We start from the raw sequence: 17,713 nt of genomic DNA on the forward strand, positions 1-17,713 counted from the left end.
AATCATCTTAAATATACATAAAATATTGTTTGGATGTTAGAAAACAGTAAATGACCAAACCAAGACATAACAGACTTTATCTCTCCCTTGCACTAAATCGCACGGTTATGCGGGCCCCACATTCCACGCGTGCACCTTAACCAGTGCGAACTATATCACAGACCCCTTGTGTTGCGCGTGTCGTGTTACCAGCATTTCCTGTGTGTCTCTCATATCTGAAACGCACGAACTCTCCAATAGAGCAAAGTAATACGAGATGGGCGTGGTTCTGTTATGAGGTCACGGCGAGGGACTGAGCTGAACGTTCAGCAGCGGGCGGAGAGAGAAGAGCTCAACTAGACAGCGAGCGATAAACACGAGACGCGAGCGATAGCTGTACACCTTTAGTCACACAGTTGAATCTCTGCCCGCAACAAAATACCAGGATCGCTTTTTCGACGAGGAACTTTGCGCTTTTGCTTTTCTCTGCCCCGCAGGAGAGGACGAAATCAATAAAAAGAATCCAGGGAAGAGATCGAGAGACGCATGAGGAAAGTTTTCCTACGCAAAAACAAACTGGACGGAACTGTGCAGAAATCGTGACGCATAAGCCATGCACTGGTCGTACAGCGTGGGATAGTTATTCTGTTGTCGTTCATTTGAAGGAAATGCCTTTTTGGTGGCTTTCGTCAACCTCCACAAAAGTTTAACGCCGGGAACGCGATATTATTCTATTCGACAGAAAGCGCGTGATTCTGAACGGAACCTTTCTTGCGCGCGCTTAGAGCCGCTAATTCGTTCACTTCGCTGGAAAATCTGTTCCCTGTCGTTTAGTTTGGGGGACAGACAGGACACAGGATATACATTTTGTCCACTTTTCCTTCATGGCCTCCTCCAGGATGTATATTCTTGTGAAATGTATGCTGATCTCCCAACTTGCGCTGTTAATCGCGAAGAACAGTGGAGCGCTCATATGTCTCCCCTGTGACAAGTCCAAATGCGAGGAACCCAAGCAGTGTACCGGGTCGGTGGTCCTCGGGATCTGCGGCTGCTGTTCGGTTTGCGCCAAGCAGAAGAACGAGAGCTGCGGTGGGGTTTACGGACTGTACGGGACCTGCGACCGGGGGCTCCGGTGCGTCATCAGACCCCCGTTAAACGGCGCTTCTATCACGCAGTATGAGGTCGGAGTTTGCGAAGGTCTGTAAATTTTCTTCCTCTGTTTTCCTTTGCTCCCTAAAAAGTTGTCAACTTTGTTTATTGGTTTAATCAAACGTATCGATGGTGATGGAAATTAAAGTAATAAATCAAGTTTGGCTCCATCTGTATTTATTGGCCACATTAAAGGAAAGCAGAAGAGGTGCGGTGAAGAAAAGGATATACTGCGCATTGTCTACTACTGTATATATCATCAAATCAATAAATCGTTGCTTCATTAAGATTGATATTTAGGATACTTTATAAACAGTGCAAGAGATAAAAAGAAAACCAAATAAATCTGGATTACAGCTATTAAATTTGGGAAGATAAACGAGCCACTATCACCGCTTATTAGATATCGTAATCTGATTATAAGGCCATTATCGCGAGAAGAGTAAATAGTTTCGTGTTCTAACACCACGAGGCTTAAATGTCACCGTCGTCCCTGTCTGCACAATAAAACCGTTGCCTTGCCTCCATACATTACAATCGGTTTGAAATGATCGAGCTGGTTAATGTGTTTGCAGCCTGTCGGTTTTCGTTTCTTTCGGGTATGGCTAACGGATTCCGTGCTGTTTTTGGACACGGTGCCAGTCTCGATCTTTCCGCCGAGGCTTGTTGGTTTTTCATCGGAATGTCTGCTATGCAACTTCAGCCCGTATATTTTACATCTGACCATCGAGGGACGTGCGCCTCTAATGCCTTAAGTCACCAGGTTTACTCCTCAAGGATGCCTCGTTTTGAAGCAGTTAATTGTGCTGTCAAAACTTGGGTCTTTCTTTCTCATGGTGCTCTCTTGGGGCTTTTTAACCCCAGGTTAAGGCCACTTTTAACCATGGGTTGTTTGAAGCCATGCTGTAGAGCAGACACAATTCGGTGCCAATAATACACAGTGTGAGTACTAATCCAGAGTACAATATTAATTTGACACAGGGTTAACAATTTTAATGTAAATTTCTCATGTATTATTGCAAAAGTCAATGTGACATGCCTTTCCTAACCCATTTATATTTGTTTGTACTTTATTGTCCAGCCACGACTGGAAATTTTTATTTGGCATCACCATACATATATTCACATACACATAAAACAGCAATACACAAAGCACAATATTCAATTCACGATAAATAAAATAACATTTCAAACTTTTTACCCTTTATTCAAAAGACCTTATGACGTATTTCCAAGTATAAGGCGATATTGAAAAGAATTGTAGGGTGGGACATGATTTTCCAATAATAATTGATTGGATTGTGATAAGTAGATATTGCATTATTGGCTTTTAAAGAAACGGATTACATAGACAAACATTTTTTCATTTGGAAAATAAAGCACATATTCATGCACATTAAGGCCAGGAAGTTGGATTAAGAAAGCAAACAGGGTATATTTTTAGATCACATTGACATTTCAAATGGTTTTTAAGCTTGGGCTGCATTTCACCTGTTGTGAAAAGAATCAAAGTCATGATTCTTTACACAATCCATTCTTTTAGATCAACCAGAAAGAACCAAAGAAGAAACACTGGCATTCGTCAAGACTATCTGTCATATTATTTAGACAGATTTCCCATGCATGCTTGCATGCCGTACCATTTGCAGCTCTTCTCCGAAAGGCCCCCTGCCTTGCCCGGTCCCAGCTGGAATGCCGACTTAGTCAGCGGACACGCATTGCTATGTCACAGGTCAGGTTTCAGCATGGCTGGCTATGAAAATTGAAGGCGTCTCGACCGTTTGACATGTAACTGCCGGGGTGACATCTGCTGTAATTCAGCCAAGAAAACACTGCGGCATTGAGTGCCACAGCTATGGCTGTCAGATAAATGAGTCGGATCAAAGAGTGCCCAGTGAATGCCGGCATAGGCTACATCCTTTTAACCTCCACCTTCACCTCCTAGAACACTGAGATCTCAGAGGGTCTTAACAGTGAATTAGTCTCTAAAGCTCGTTTGACACAGACCGCGCCTGTTACGTAACACTTTATGAATTATGAATTTCACACGCTCTTGTGGGTCAAGTGACATCAAAGATCTTTACAGGCTCCCCAACTGGAGCATCACAGTCCACAGGGCTGAAAACGAGAACGAGAACAACAGATGCATTTTTCTTTTCGAGTTCGAGTTCGATTCCTGTGCATTCCAAAAGCATGAGATTACTTTGGACAGCCTGTTTACAGTGATGGTGGTCCTGAAATGCACTGCAAGCTCCTCTAGAGACGAGCGTACCGAACACATCACATCCTGGGGGGTTTACTGTCAGAACTCTCCAGGTGAGCTTTTTCTGGGAAGTGATGTGTGATGTCTCGGTTTCTCATTTAGAAAGTGCGGTTGAGATTCCCTGCATGAATCCAGCTATACTTAACAACTCCCTGCCATTTTTATACCTGGCATTAAGATCCATCTCAAGTGATTCATTCACCGGTGGTTTGCAGAGAAAAGTCAACATTTACATTTGGTAATAACGTGCATTTAGAATGCATCTTCTGTGACCACTTTTCATTTTATGACTACATAAATCACTTGCTACGCTGCAGCATTACAGCACATTTTTCATAATATACTTATCGTTTTAATCTAAGCATAACTGTAATGGTTTTTTTCAGTAGATTTCAGTAGATATCTCAAGGTGTTTTATGTATTCTCTGTGCATGATCTGTCACTTCAAGGTTAAAGGGGACATTTCACAGACTTTTTTAAGATGTACAATAAATCTTTGGTGTCCCTAGAGTACATATGTACGAAGTTTTAGCTCAAAATATCATATAGATAATTTATTATAGCATGTTAAAATTGCCAATTTGTAGGTGTAAAAATTTCCCGTTTTGGATGTGTCCTTTTAAATGCAAATGAGCTGATATCTGCACTAAATGGCAGTGCCATGGTTGGATAGTGCAGATTATTATCCCCTTCTGACACCACAAGGGGAGTCAAATTTCCATTACCTATTTTTTTCACATGCTTTCTGAGAATGGTTTACCAAAACTTAGTTACTGGGTTGATCTTTTTCACATTTTTTTGTTTGATAGAATCACTGGGGACCCAATTATAGCACTGAAACATCGAAAAAGTCTAATTTTTATGAGATGCCACAACATTTTGCACCCTATTTACACCTTTATATACACTTGTAACCTTTTCTACTTATACAATAGATCATAGTTCTTAACAACAGTAAAGACCTTTATTTAAAATTCAATGTTGTTGGTAGGCCTAAGCATCTGGGTGAACTGTTGCATACCAAAAACTTTAGAAAAAAAAGTTCAGATATTCAGGTCCAGATATTTCAAATCTGTTTAACAAGCCAACCAGACTTTTCTTGTTGATAGTCATATGTTGTTTGATGATTACAGATTTTACTAGTATCAGAAGAAATCTGCGTAAGGCACAGATGGCTTTGTTTTTGTGATGCCAGGCAGATGAAGACCTTATGTGAAACCAGAAACAAATACCAGCTAAAGAAAACTTGAACTTTTTAAATTAAATGTTAAATGCATGCTTTTACTGTATACCACTGGTTGACAATATGTTCTTATTTATTTTTATGTATTCATTTTAAAATATAGAGGTACCTCGTATTTACGGTAATTCCTTCTATTCGCACAGCCTGTTTTAGTTATGGGTTGGATGGGAAGCCAAACAATCTGAAATGTGAGGAATCCACAGTACACAACTATTTTGCATTTTGCATGACACACAAATAGTGAAATATGGGTCTAAACTGGACTATCAAGTAAGTGAAGTGCATGTAAACAGAACCACTCTCAATGTTAAATTGAATTATTTTATTTGTGGCCATAGCAGTGATGCAGTTTGGTTGTTCTGTTTCTGTTGTTAATTTTTGCTTTTAGAACAATATTTGAATAAGGGAATGTTACAGCAATCGTGCTTTGAAAGGAGGTTTGTGCATATACTGGTTTATTTGGAGGATGGCTATATTAACTGTTTTCAATTCAGTCTCTCTTTCAAATGCTTTGTCTGGCATTGGAGGGTCCAACCCTAAACTCACAGCATCATTGAGCTATTGTTCATACAGTATTTTGGGCTGTTTAAACAAACAAAGAAATGTTTTCATGTTGCCATAGTCTATTACAGTAAACTAGGAGAATGTATTTAATAAACAATACATTCACACCTAGTAGGTGGTTAAAGGCCAGTTAAATGTCGGTCTTGATAGCTACCCTGCCTCCAGCCATGCTGAAAGAAAATAATTTATTCATTTGCGTAGCTGACACTCTTCTCCATAGCAACATGCATGGCTGACATTTTTGACATATTGATTCGAACCACTTATGTGGCCATATATTTACTCAACAAACAAATAAGGCTTCCCCTCATCCACCCATCAGAAATTGGACTCCGCACATTACAGTTAACACAGCATAGAGTCTAAATCAAAATCTTCCACACTAAAAGAAAAAAACAGTGGTCTTTATTATTTAAATAGCTTCAGACGGGAAAGATTGGAACATGTTTTTCATACAAGCTGTTTGCAGAGAACACCTGGAGAATGAAGCACGCCTGCCCTTATTAACGTCATCCACACAAACACTGGGCTCCGTCTACTAACAAAGAAACTCCACATTCCTCTTAATCACTGTCAACCGGAGGTCTTTTTGTGCATGCCATTCCTCTGGTGAAATGCTAAATGACCCAGCAAATAAAGGTTATATGATGACTGAAACATGATGCGAGTTCCGATATAACTCAAGAATTCAAAATAAGATTAAGGGATACTGTATGAGGGATTTCACTCATATGCCAGTTTCAAACCTCAAAATGAGAATATTAGTGAAAAACATCTCTAGGTTGCGTATGTAACCTCTGTTTCCTGAGAAGGGAACGAGACGCGGCGTCTCCTTTGCCATACTTCCGGCGTACCTGTACACCTGCTTCGGCATATGCCAGCTAAAGTGGGCGTTCCTGTTCATCCTTTTATGCTCTCTGGCTTACGCCTGTGACGTCACACCCAACCATTGATCGAATTTTATATACATATTCCGACGCAGTCACCGTGATTTCACCATATAAGATGTGATCCTGGAATCCTGGATCAACGTTTTAATCAAAGATATCCCAACCTACCCTTAACTCAAACCCTAACAATTTTTAACCCCTCAAATGTGTGTGAAATAATAGTTTGAGGAGTATTTCTTAAAAGCCCCTGTACCTAAATCTAACATACATACATACATCTAATCCTGCAATCTGACTGGTTAATGAAAATGTTGATCCAGGACCAACAATGGTGTTGATCCAGGATCACATCTTACTTGGTGAAATCACGTTCACCATTCAGACGCTGTCACGCTGTAGGGAACTACACTACAAAAGTGTTGTTCCCTCGAAACTGAACTTTGGCTAGCTGTCTTGGAAAGAGGAACTCGTTTCGGAAACTTGTCTTGAACTCTGATAGCCCCTTGGACAGTGAAATAAGATAAATGTAAGTAAATTCAAGCATGGGAGAAGTCGAGATAAATTGTTGTAAGAGAAAGCAGCTGCTACATGGCTCCTTTTACACTTGGAAAATGATTAACAGGACTAAATGATCATGAATTGACTGAATTACTAAATTGAACGATCAAGCTCCTCCCGAACCTACATTCAGTACCGCATTTAAATTGATCGGTTCAAGTTAGTTCAAGTTATCTTTCGTCATTAGCAGGCGGACACAGAGTCTGATTGTTTATTGAATTCTCTGTGCAGATTATCAGGTGTTCAAGATCCCATGAAATATACAGTACTAGGTAACATTTGAAGTGGATCAAAACCTTTCATAAAAGTTGTCTTAAAATATTAAACAATACGCGTTCTTGTCTTGAGACAACTTTGATGAGCGTTTTCGATCCACTTCAAGTGCGACAAATGCTAATTTCTTTCCTTTGTTAACGTGATTCCTATTAGCTACTTGCTATTGCTAGTCAGTGGGCTTTATCATTAGTATGACTTCAGCTATTTTGCACAGAAGTAGTCTGGTCTCATATAATTTTGTTAATTTTTTATTCCCTAACGGTACAGCCACACGAGACCGAAGCGTTACTGCTTGACGGAAGGCTTGTCTGAGGCGTGGCCAACAGCCAATCATCGTGGCCACAACACATGTTCCGGTCTTACATAAACATAATTGGCTGGCTCTGCCTATTTGCATAAGGCGATCTGATTGGCTGATGCACCCGTTGCCGCTTGAAAAGTTGAGAAATGTTTAACTTCTATCGCGAGCAACGGTAGTGATGCGGTGCAGACAGATCCACAATTCAGTTCGGCAACGCATGACGTCACCCATTAAAAGTAAATGGGAAGCGTTAACGCTTACGCCCCGTGTGAATGTACCTTTAGAGTTTCTTTTTGACTTTGTCACAGCCTGCCAATGTGCATGTCTGTGCTATTGTTGTGCTTTTTTTACTTTATTCACAACGAGAAACAGTGCAGGCAGGGTGAAATTTGTTAAGAGAGACGGTTGTCTTATGTAGTCTGGGAAGACAAGCGGAAATGCCCTCTCGGCAGCTTCCCTGTCACTCTCTTCCCAGATGTCCCCTCTTCTGCTCCTCAGCGTACTAAGTATCCTCAGGGGCGCAGCGTAGGGACCATCGGAGAGGGCCGCAGGACTTTTTCGGGGTTATCGTTCAGAAGCAGAAAAAAGTTGGTGTCAAAAGCGGTTCCTCAATTGAGCGATGAAGAAAAGACACACCCTAAAGATACTGTCGCCAAGAATAGCAAATATAGTGTTTATAGCTTTTCTGAGTTTTGGCAAACGTGTTTGTTCCTCTTGTTTGCGTTTACCTTCTATGGTGTTAAAATTATCTTTTCTGACGGAGTAATTAATAGGTTTAGTGCCAAATTAGCAAGTGTCTCTTGCATCAGGAAGGACTCCTGCCTTGATAACAACCAGGTGCCACTAAAGACTACAGCAGGAAAACCACGCATCCGCTAGGACAGGATGAGTGTCAATTTGATATCATGCTTTGATATCGGCAGAACAACACTTGTCACTGTGCCTGTTTATAAACTAATGTTGATGTTGATTTATCCTCCGGTTTTGGTGATTTTCACGTCTTTTGCAAAACAGCTTTTCCCGCCTCTTCATCTACCGGTTGATCTATATTAGGCAATGCGAGATGATGATATTTTGCTTAGTGGATGTGCATGAGAAATGTTCTAATACAAATATCATTAGATTGAAATATCTGGGAGAATGCAAAAAATGACTAACAATTTTGAAGATTTTAAATCATATTAATACAGTTCAGTGTTTCTGACTATATTACTAAGTGCTGTGGTGGAGGGGGGGGGGTAAATTGCACACTTTTCACACTGTCTAACATTTACTGAGCATCATACATCACAATGGTTTAAATCTCATACCAAATGACAGAATGTCACATATGTTGTATTCATTACATTTTCATATCTCATTATGGAGCTGTAGACTGTTGAATAGCGAATGTTCAATTTGCCCCATTGTGGGTAAGTTGTCACACTAGATTGTCTAAAAAGAAGAACACAACTTACTTGTGATTATTGATTATCATTTTTACATTTAAACCAGAACTGGAAAGATCAACTCTACGGTTTTCACACTGCGTTTAAAGGAAAACACCACCTTTTTCAACATTTTACTATGTTCTTACCTCAACTTAGATGAATTAATACATTCCTATATTTTTTCAATGCATGCTCTTTTAATCATTGTACAGTGCTTCTTGAATGTGTTGGCATTTAGCCTAGCCCCATTCATTCTTATGGCTCCAAACAAAAGTTTTATTTTGTGCCACCATACTTACTCGTGTAACTACTCATGTAACAGTCTTTAAATAGGGAAAACATGAAGTGTTTGGGGGCTTCTAAATTCATCCCTGTTTGGAGCCATAGGAATGAATGGGGCTAGGCTAAATGCTAACACATTCACGAGGTGCTGTACAAAGATTAAAAGTGCACGCATTGAAAAAAGATAGGTATGTATTCATTTGTCTAAGTTGAGGTAAGAACATAGTTAAATATTGAAAAACGGTGGTGTTTTCCTTTAACCCTGGGTTATCTTTGTTCTAAACCCTGCTTTTATCCCTAGGTTAAGGATCGTTTCACACTTGTAATTTAGAAGCGGGCTTATCCTTCAAAGTAACCCAGTGTTATGAAGCCCTGCTAGCCCTGCTTTTGTGGTGTTAAACTGACATGTGTGCTAATGTTGGCTAAATCTCAGGGTTAACTTAACATAGCACGTTAGCTAAAGTACCAAAAGACATGCTATTGTCTCCGCTATTTTGTGCAAAATTATCATTTTTAACATTCATACCTAACAAAGTTGTATTGCATAAAATGTAAAGTGCATTTTTTAAATTTTAAGTCAAAAAATAAGAAAATTATGCTAACGTCAGATTAAAGCGATCTTGACCACATCTGAACACAAAGTTGACTATAGAAGAAGTCGTCACACAAAGTGGCTATATTTTGATTTTTGAGATAGAGCCTCTAGTGTTGGAGTTATGAACAGTGTGACAACTTACCCCGCTCTCCCCTACTTAAAACAGAGGGTATGAAAACATATTAAAAGACCATTTTAAGAGATGCTTTGATTTTAAGTGGAAACATTTTATGACTTATGATTTTGTTTACGTTGGAATGATCACATTTTTTTTTTTTGAGACTTCAATTTAAAAAATCTAAAAATTTGGGATTTTCTGAGTTGGAATTCTGTGCGTTGATTTAAAAAGTCATTTTCCTGAATTCTTATTAAAGCTTGTTGTATAATTTGCATTGCCCAATGTGTCTAAATCCTGATGTGTGGTTCAGACCTCCATGATGTGTACTTATGCCAGGCTACTGACAACCTTGTTTGGCAGAGAGCTCAGGGACTCAACCCTCCTCAGACAGCTAAATGATCCAGCACTAGTCTGGAGAGCCATGCTTAGTTACTGAAAGAATCAACTGTTGACAGCAGCTATTTAGAGACCTTTGCTGAAAAAAACTACAACAAGCACAGGAGCTTTTGAACACCAATTTCCAGTTCTTGATCATTAGATCACAAACAAACACACACCATAGAAATTGGTTCCTTGTGTTTGATCAGTACATGGGCATGATGGGGACCTTGTGGCATTATGGAATGACATCCATCAAATTCAGAGGACCTAAAGGTTAAGTCTTGGGCTGTCTCCCTTTAGAGTGTGCAGATCACTAATAGCAAACACACAATTGTTCAGTAAACTGCCATGGGGTGGCTGGTTCAGAGAGAGATGTTTTCCGTTACTTGCTTATAAAATTTAAAGTGACCCATCCAGAGTTTAAAGGGGACTTATCATGAAAATCTGTCTTTTTCAATGTTTAAGTGCTAAAATTGGGTCCCCCCAGTGCTTCTATCAACCTATAAAATGTGAAAAAGATCAACCAGTAACTTAATTTTGGTAAACCATTCTCTGCAAGCATGTGAAAAAATAGGTAATTAAAATTTGGCTCTCCTTGTGATGTCAGAAGGGGATAATATCGCCCTCAAATCTGCACTATCCAACCACGCCACTGCTATTTAGTGCAGACATCAACATTTGCATTTAAAGGACACACCCAAAAATGGGCACAACTCTGCTCATACGTACAAAGTGGCAATTTTAACATGTTATAATAAATAATCTATATGGTATTTTGAGCTAAAACTTCACATATGTACTCTGGGGACACCAAATATTTGTTTGACATCTTGAAAGGTATTGTTAAATGTCCCCTTTAAGATGTTATATAAGAAGTCAGAAAGGATTTCATTGTTGTTTAACATTATCAGTTTCTTAGCTGTGCAAAGGCAGGTTTCTGCAAACACGTCTCTGGTCCGTTATTTATGCACAAACAGGTAGCATTTCTATAAAGACATAAATTATGTGCATGCAAATGCATGCATGCACAGGTGCAGAGCTGGGTGATATGCAAAACAAGTTGAATCAGTGTTTTGAACTGGTGTGTTGAAACTGGATTTTTTAGGTCAGCGCTCCTAAAATCTCAGCTGTTGCAACGAGAAAAGAAATGGCCACAAAAGTAATCTTTTTTCTTGGTCTTTAGGAAACATAAGTCGTCTGCCGTAGTAAACCCTAGTATGCGCTAATCTCTAGGGTGCATACATGCATTCTAAGCACACAAACATGCCTTTTCGCACAGATAGGGCGAACATGCTGAAGGGCTGAAATACCAGCGCTGGTATCAGCAATGTGTGCACTGTAAATAAGACTTCATAATGTCACCGGCAGATAGTCGCATCTTATAGGTCGAGGTCATTCTTATTTTGAAAATGTGCTGCTCTCTGCCACCATTTATCTGTTCTGTAAGTCAAGAGAGTCTGGGAATGCATGAACCGCATAATTCTTTATAACAAATCTCTCTCTCTGCTGTTTCCGAGCCACTGGCTCACCCCTTGCACCTCAGATTCACATGTAATTGGTCATGTGGTCCAAGGATTCTAGTTTTCAGCACCCTCATTACCCCAGCAACACAAGACCTTTTGGCTTTTGGAACCCACAAGCTTAATGATACCGGTTTGGTTTCTGAATCTTAAAATTGTTTGATCTAGAAACGTATTAATACGACTTTCAACACTGATATACGTGTCTTTCTCATTTCTGTTCAGATGAAAACTGGGATGACGACCAGCTCTTGGGCTTTGAGCCATGCAATGAAAACCTGGTTACGGGCTGTAACATCATTGATGGGAAGTGTGAATGTGACAGTGTGCGAACATGCAACAACCCATTCGAGTTTGCCAGCCAGGAAGCCTGTCAGACGGCCCTGCAGAAGATTGAAGGTACACCTTTTATTTCGATCTCTCTTCTCATTATATCTCTCGCTAGTTCTCTCCCTGCCTCCCTAATACAACAGACTCATACGTGCGTGCACATGTTTCTCCGCCGTAGTGATGATGTCACTGTGGCGTTTTTATTTTTTTGATGGATTTCATTTTTTAAAGAATCTCCTATTGCTTGATTTTTAATAAGCTATTTGTCCCCATGCGCTGTGCTGTTCATTTTGCCAGAATATCAAAAATGTAATACAGTTTTCTGGCATACCGTACCTAATTATCCCTAATTAACTTTGCTAATAGGAATAAGCTTCCTTATTAGTTTTGAGATCCTCTGAAATAATCAATCCAAGCACTCATTTTCAGCATCAATGAAGGGGTGAATGTAACCTATGAACTAATTTAGATAAATGGATATTATTAAAGATGTGTGTGTCAGCCATAGTCAATGCTTTATGTTGGCGTCAGTTTTCGAGCACGACTTTGCTGTCCTAGTTAAAGCTACACCATAAATTCCAAAACCCAAACAAATGTTTAGCAAAAGTTTCACTTTGACCTGCTAGCTTCAGACAGGAGCATATTTTCTGCTTTCCCTAAGCCGCTGAATAACAACTTCTTGTTTAAAATCCCCGAGGCTAAATTTTTTTATATAGTTGTTTGTTCTAATTCTTTTCTTTTGTTGGAAAGAGTGGGGGTTGCAAAAGACTATTTTCACCCTTTTTCTTTGCCCCGTCGTGCTTATATGACAGGCTTTTTCAGAAGCCTGTGATTAAACAAACAAACACGCTGATTTACTAGAGGCTGATAAGGTTCCTTTTAGAGCTATCAGAATGCAAATGTTGCGTTGAAAAATGCGGTCCCTGATGGATACTTGCTTGCATTCTCGAAGCGTGCCTGTGCGTTCAGTCTGTGCCGGTGGCACACTGGCAATTAGGCACAAAAATACATGCTTGTTATCACTACAGTCATAGCAACGGCTGCTGGCCCTTGTTGTTTTATTGTGGCAGGTGTACTTTTTGTTAACCCTGAAGCGGGCGGTGGCTATTTTTCTGAATATCACCCCTTGTTTTGTTTTGTTTTGTTAATAAGTGCCTGTCATGTTGTTTTGACTAGTGGTTTATACAGTAGCTGCTGCAGTTGTCACTTGTTTATTATGATGTTGTGTCTACTTTGGGATAGTGTTTTGCTTGTATGTGTAAAGTTGTCACAATGTTGTGTCTAATAGAAACCTAATTCTTTTAATGAGTAGCTATTTGTTTTTTTCAAAGACTTCCTTGGTTTAATTTGTTTAATTTACTAGCATTTGTTATAATAAATGAGATGAAGAAATGTGTGTTGTTACACTTCCAACAATAGATTATAAAAATTTGTCGGTATTAAAATTATTATTATAAAACTGCTTGTTCTGGTTCTTCATTCTGATTGGATAAAACGCGTTCTAAGCCGTGATAAAATACCCCGGTAAACCCACGGTTCAGACCGCATCACTGCGCCACTGTTGCTGCGTACTGATTTATGAAAATAAACACCACAGTCTTTAATCATTTTTGTATTTTTCTACATTTGCACAATTATGGCGATATCCAGATAAATGTCAATAAATATTGTTGAGTCATTTCGTCAATAAAGAGAAAACGTTCTCTGGGTTGTTTTTGTCTTAAATTTATATTTCCGCTAATAACCACTAGATGGCAATCTTACCCAACTTAAACACTGACGCATTCACTCGACACAACAGCGTTGTGGTGGATTTAGCGTGACGTGTAAGTTTTGATGGCTCTGAATCTGATCTCTTACAAAAGTTGGAATTATCTCCGCTTTTAGCTGAAAATTTGAGAGGTGATAACTGATAAGAGAACAAATGTTTTTTTTTGTTTTGTGTTGGAAAGCGTATGGTCTGTTCTTTCATTTGATATTTTATGTTTATTTAAAGAAGATCATTTTTTCTGTAAGGCATTACACTAAAACTGGGTGGCAACTTAAAAAAAAAAACGCTGACGGGGAAAGAGTTAAGCATGCTTCCAAGCATATTTGATCATCACTTCAACAGTTGCACGATATAAATGTTAATGTATATTTTAGATGAATGTTGATTTATAAAAATAAACACCACAGTCTTTAATCATATTTTCATTGTGTCTTTGCTGCGTCTGTGTTGCTTGAGAGTGGAGCTCTGTTGCAGCCACACTTGATTCTGAGGAACTACTTTGTTTGGCGGAAGAGTAATATTTGTACTAATATAATTACAACTTATTTGTGTTTCATTTTGTGAAACCCTGCTATGCATATGAAGTAACCGTTTTATAAACGCAATAAACCCCGCAAAGCAGTGGGGTTACAGTTAGGGTGGCCATTCGTGCCAGTTCCGCCGGACACGTCCCGAGCATGTTTTCGGGTTCGTTCTCCGGAAGTCCCGCAAATACGTCATCGAGGTTCTCACATTTCAGTTAAAATACATTAGAAAATTAAGATTTATTTCTTTTAAGACATACAATCATTGTAGTTTCATTCTTACCTTGAAATGTAACGGTTGCTTTTCTGGACTTAAACCCGAAATATTAAACCTTGATGACGTATGCGGTCGACCAACGCGACTTCCGGAGAATGAACCCGAAAACATGTTCGGGACGTGTCCGGCGGAACGAATGGCCACCCTAGTTACAGTGCATTTTATAACAGCTAAGGGGGTTTTAAGCACTCTGCTTCGTGTCGTGCCTAACAACGCCCCTTAGCTGTTATAAAATGCACCGGTAACCCACTGCTTCTTGGGGCTTATTGCTTTAATAAATAAACATACTAGCTCAAAGAATGTTTTTTTTTAAATATTAGGTTCTTTAAAACCCATGGGTGGTATTTTTGTTGCTTGAGAATGTGATAGATTTTCTAGTTGTTACGTCAGGTTGTTTTTTCTCCAATCTCCTACATCTGTTTGCGTTCACTGCGGTGAGGACGTGGGCCAAGGCACATGTTTTGCGCTGTTGTAATGGTATGCGTTCGGGAGTTATCATTTGCATGAGAAAAACATTACTGTCGTGATTCATCAACCTGGCCATCTTTCGTGTCTACAGTCAGCAGACGGTGTGAGATTTTATTGATTTTACATTAAACAATTGCTTCTGTCACGTAGAAGTGGAAGCGTCTCCGTAATATGATTAAACTCCATCTCGTAATCCCACTCCCTTCTGTTTCAGTGCTTTTGCCGGGGGGATAGATACGAAACTGTGTTGTTTAAACTACTGCACATGCAACCAAATCCGAATCAGCTGAAATACGGCCTCGACCTCTAAGGTTGTTCACCCTATTCAGCTCGAGTCCTTCCGTGCAGTGTTTTGCATGTACGGGAAGCTGGCAGACGCGAGGGTGAATGTTGAATAGATAAGTGCTATTGATATTATCAGTAGCGATTCAAAACAAGCTCCAGTTTGAGAAGTGCAGTGACCTCAGAATTTCTATAGCCGGATCTGCGAGGAGGGCTTTCTGAAAGGGCAATGGAGATTGATAATAGTGCTGTGCTGCCCTCTCCGAGGTTCCCTAATGACATTCGTATTCTTGGCTACCGTTGCTACTACAGGAAATCAATCTTCAATAAAACTGTAATAATATGTTGACCTTTGATGTTTAAGTAGATTTTTGGTTGGTGTAAAAATATACCTGAACTGTAAATCTGTACCAGATTGGATGGAAAAAAGTGAAAACGTTAAAGGAAAACACAAACAATATTTTACAATGTTCTTACCTCGACTTGATGAATTAATACATCAATGCGTGCACTTAAACTTCGTACGACGCGTCATGAATGTGTTAGCATTTAGCCTAGCCCCATTCATTCCTTAGGATCCAAACAGGGATGAATTTAGAAGACACCAAACACTTCAATGTTTTCCCGATTTAAAGACTGTTACATGAGTAGTTACACGAGTAACTTTGCAACATTTTGACCCCGTGCGCAGTAATATACAAAAGTTTGAGCGAGAGTGATGATGTTACTGCGCGCTGAGGTTGAAGTGCTGCAAACTAAGCGCTCTTCCGCCATACAATTTAGTTTTCATTTTTATCCGCTTAAAAAAATTGCCACGTTTTATTTTGTGCCAACATACTTACTCGTGTAACTACTCATGTAACAGTCTTTAAATAGGGAAAACATGGAAGTGTTTGGTGGCATCTAAATTCATCCCTGTTTGGATTCTAATGCTGCGTTCACACCAGCCGTGGTAAAGGCTTCAAGTGCGAGTATTTTCAATGTTAAGTCAATGTGAAGACGCGTTGACATGCGTCTGGAGGTCTCACAGTGTGAACGAGGCATTTAACGCGGCGCAGTAGACGTGATTCCACCTCATTTGCGCGTCTAGTTCATGCGAATGGCACGAATTGAGCGTTGCCGCGGCAAACGCGCGAGTTGAAAAATTTTAAATATGGCGGAAAAATGTGCCGCATTAACCAATCAGGAGCTTGCTCTAGTTGTAACGTGATAACAGGAAGCGAGCAGAGTTGCAGAAGCCCCTCCCATGACGCGAATTTCCACGTGAATGTCTCGATGACTAGAATTTCGCGTGCGGCTTTCACACGCGAATGAAGCTAGTAAACTCAAACTGTTCAAGTGGCAAAGTAGACACAGTAGACGCGAATTTGACGCCTCAAAAGTGGATGGTGTGAACCCATGGTAAGGAATGAATGGGGCTAGGCTAAATGCTAACACATTCACGACACATTTTACAAAGATTAAGCGCACTGTGCATTGAATAAAGATAGCTATGTATTAATTCATCTAAGTTGAGGTAAGAACATAGTAAAATATTGAAAAAAGTTGGTGTTTTTCTTTAAGGAATAAAATCACTGGGATATCATTGAGGTTACCGCATAAAGCAAAAGGTTTTACAAATTAAAAATATCTTTGCTCAACACACAGAAAGATATTTGTAATAAAGCAAAAAACAGAAGCACCATTGAGAAGCACCAAGAAATGTATACAGGTCTGTAACAACTTGAGGGTGAGTAAATGATGACAGAATTTTCAGTTTTGGATCTTAATACTGAACTGCTGAGTACCAGCATGAGGTAGAGCTCAACAGAGTCTGTGGATCTGTTTGTAGGTAAATATTAGTCTTGAAGATATGATATATAGTGAAATGTATTCAACAAACCCAGAGATGGTGTATATATAAGGCAGCGCATTGAACACTCTTTGAGAAAAGCATGAGGGTGAAATGAGGAGAAATCGAATCGCGTTAGTGGTTTAACCTCCTAAGACCTGGATGTCCACATACATTGACATCACATTTTATTTTGTTGTTTGCACCATAATACTTAATTTTGTGTAACTGGAACCTGTTGTACACAAATGTGGACAATTACACTGCTTAATTTTCAAAGAAAAATATTTGGTTATTATATTTATTGCTTCTTCCAAACCCCAAAATAGCTGGAAGAAATCTGAAAAAAGACAAACCAAAACTTGGGTCTTAGGAGGTTAACTCCATGACCGTACACATTACATTGAATACCATAAACATAAACACTGTACAGTACATCATGTATTTTGTGAGGTAAGGGCATGGGTGTGTTTTCAGGTTTTTGTGTGCAAACACTTGTTTTAACCCGTCTTTGGTCAAATATAAGACATTTTCTACAGTAGGTTCGTTTAAACCGACAAATGGGCTTGTCTATATTTTACCCAACCATGGGTTATAACAATCCAGTGTTTTTAGAGTGAAAGATTCAATATTCAAGTACACCTCTGAATGTGTGGGTTCAGGCTATTCAAGGCAATTTTA

At 39.4% G+C, this 17,713-nt stretch overlaps 1 protein-coding gene across 1 annotated transcript in view; it reads left to right on the forward strand.

Annotated features, from left to right (window-relative positions):
- The first annotated feature begins 271 nt into the window (after window positions 1-271).
- Window positions 272-17,713, forward strand: part of LOC129417003 (cysteine-rich motor neuron 1 protein) — a 134,342-nt gene continuing 116,900 nt past the window's right edge. Inside the window, 2 exon segments of the mRNA XM_073869573.1 lie at window positions 272-1,176; window positions 11,775-11,948. Coding sequence (XP_073725674.1) covers window positions 864-1,176; window positions 11,775-11,948 — 487 coding nt within the window. The 5' untranslated portion in view covers window positions 272-863.

This window comes from Misgurnus anguillicaudatus, chromosome 7 (genome assembly GCF_027580225.2).
Source record: "Misgurnus anguillicaudatus chromosome 7, ASM2758022v2, whole genome shotgun sequence".
Lineage (NCBI taxonomy): Eukaryota > Metazoa > Chordata > Actinopteri > Cypriniformes > Cobitidae > Misgurnus > Misgurnus anguillicaudatus.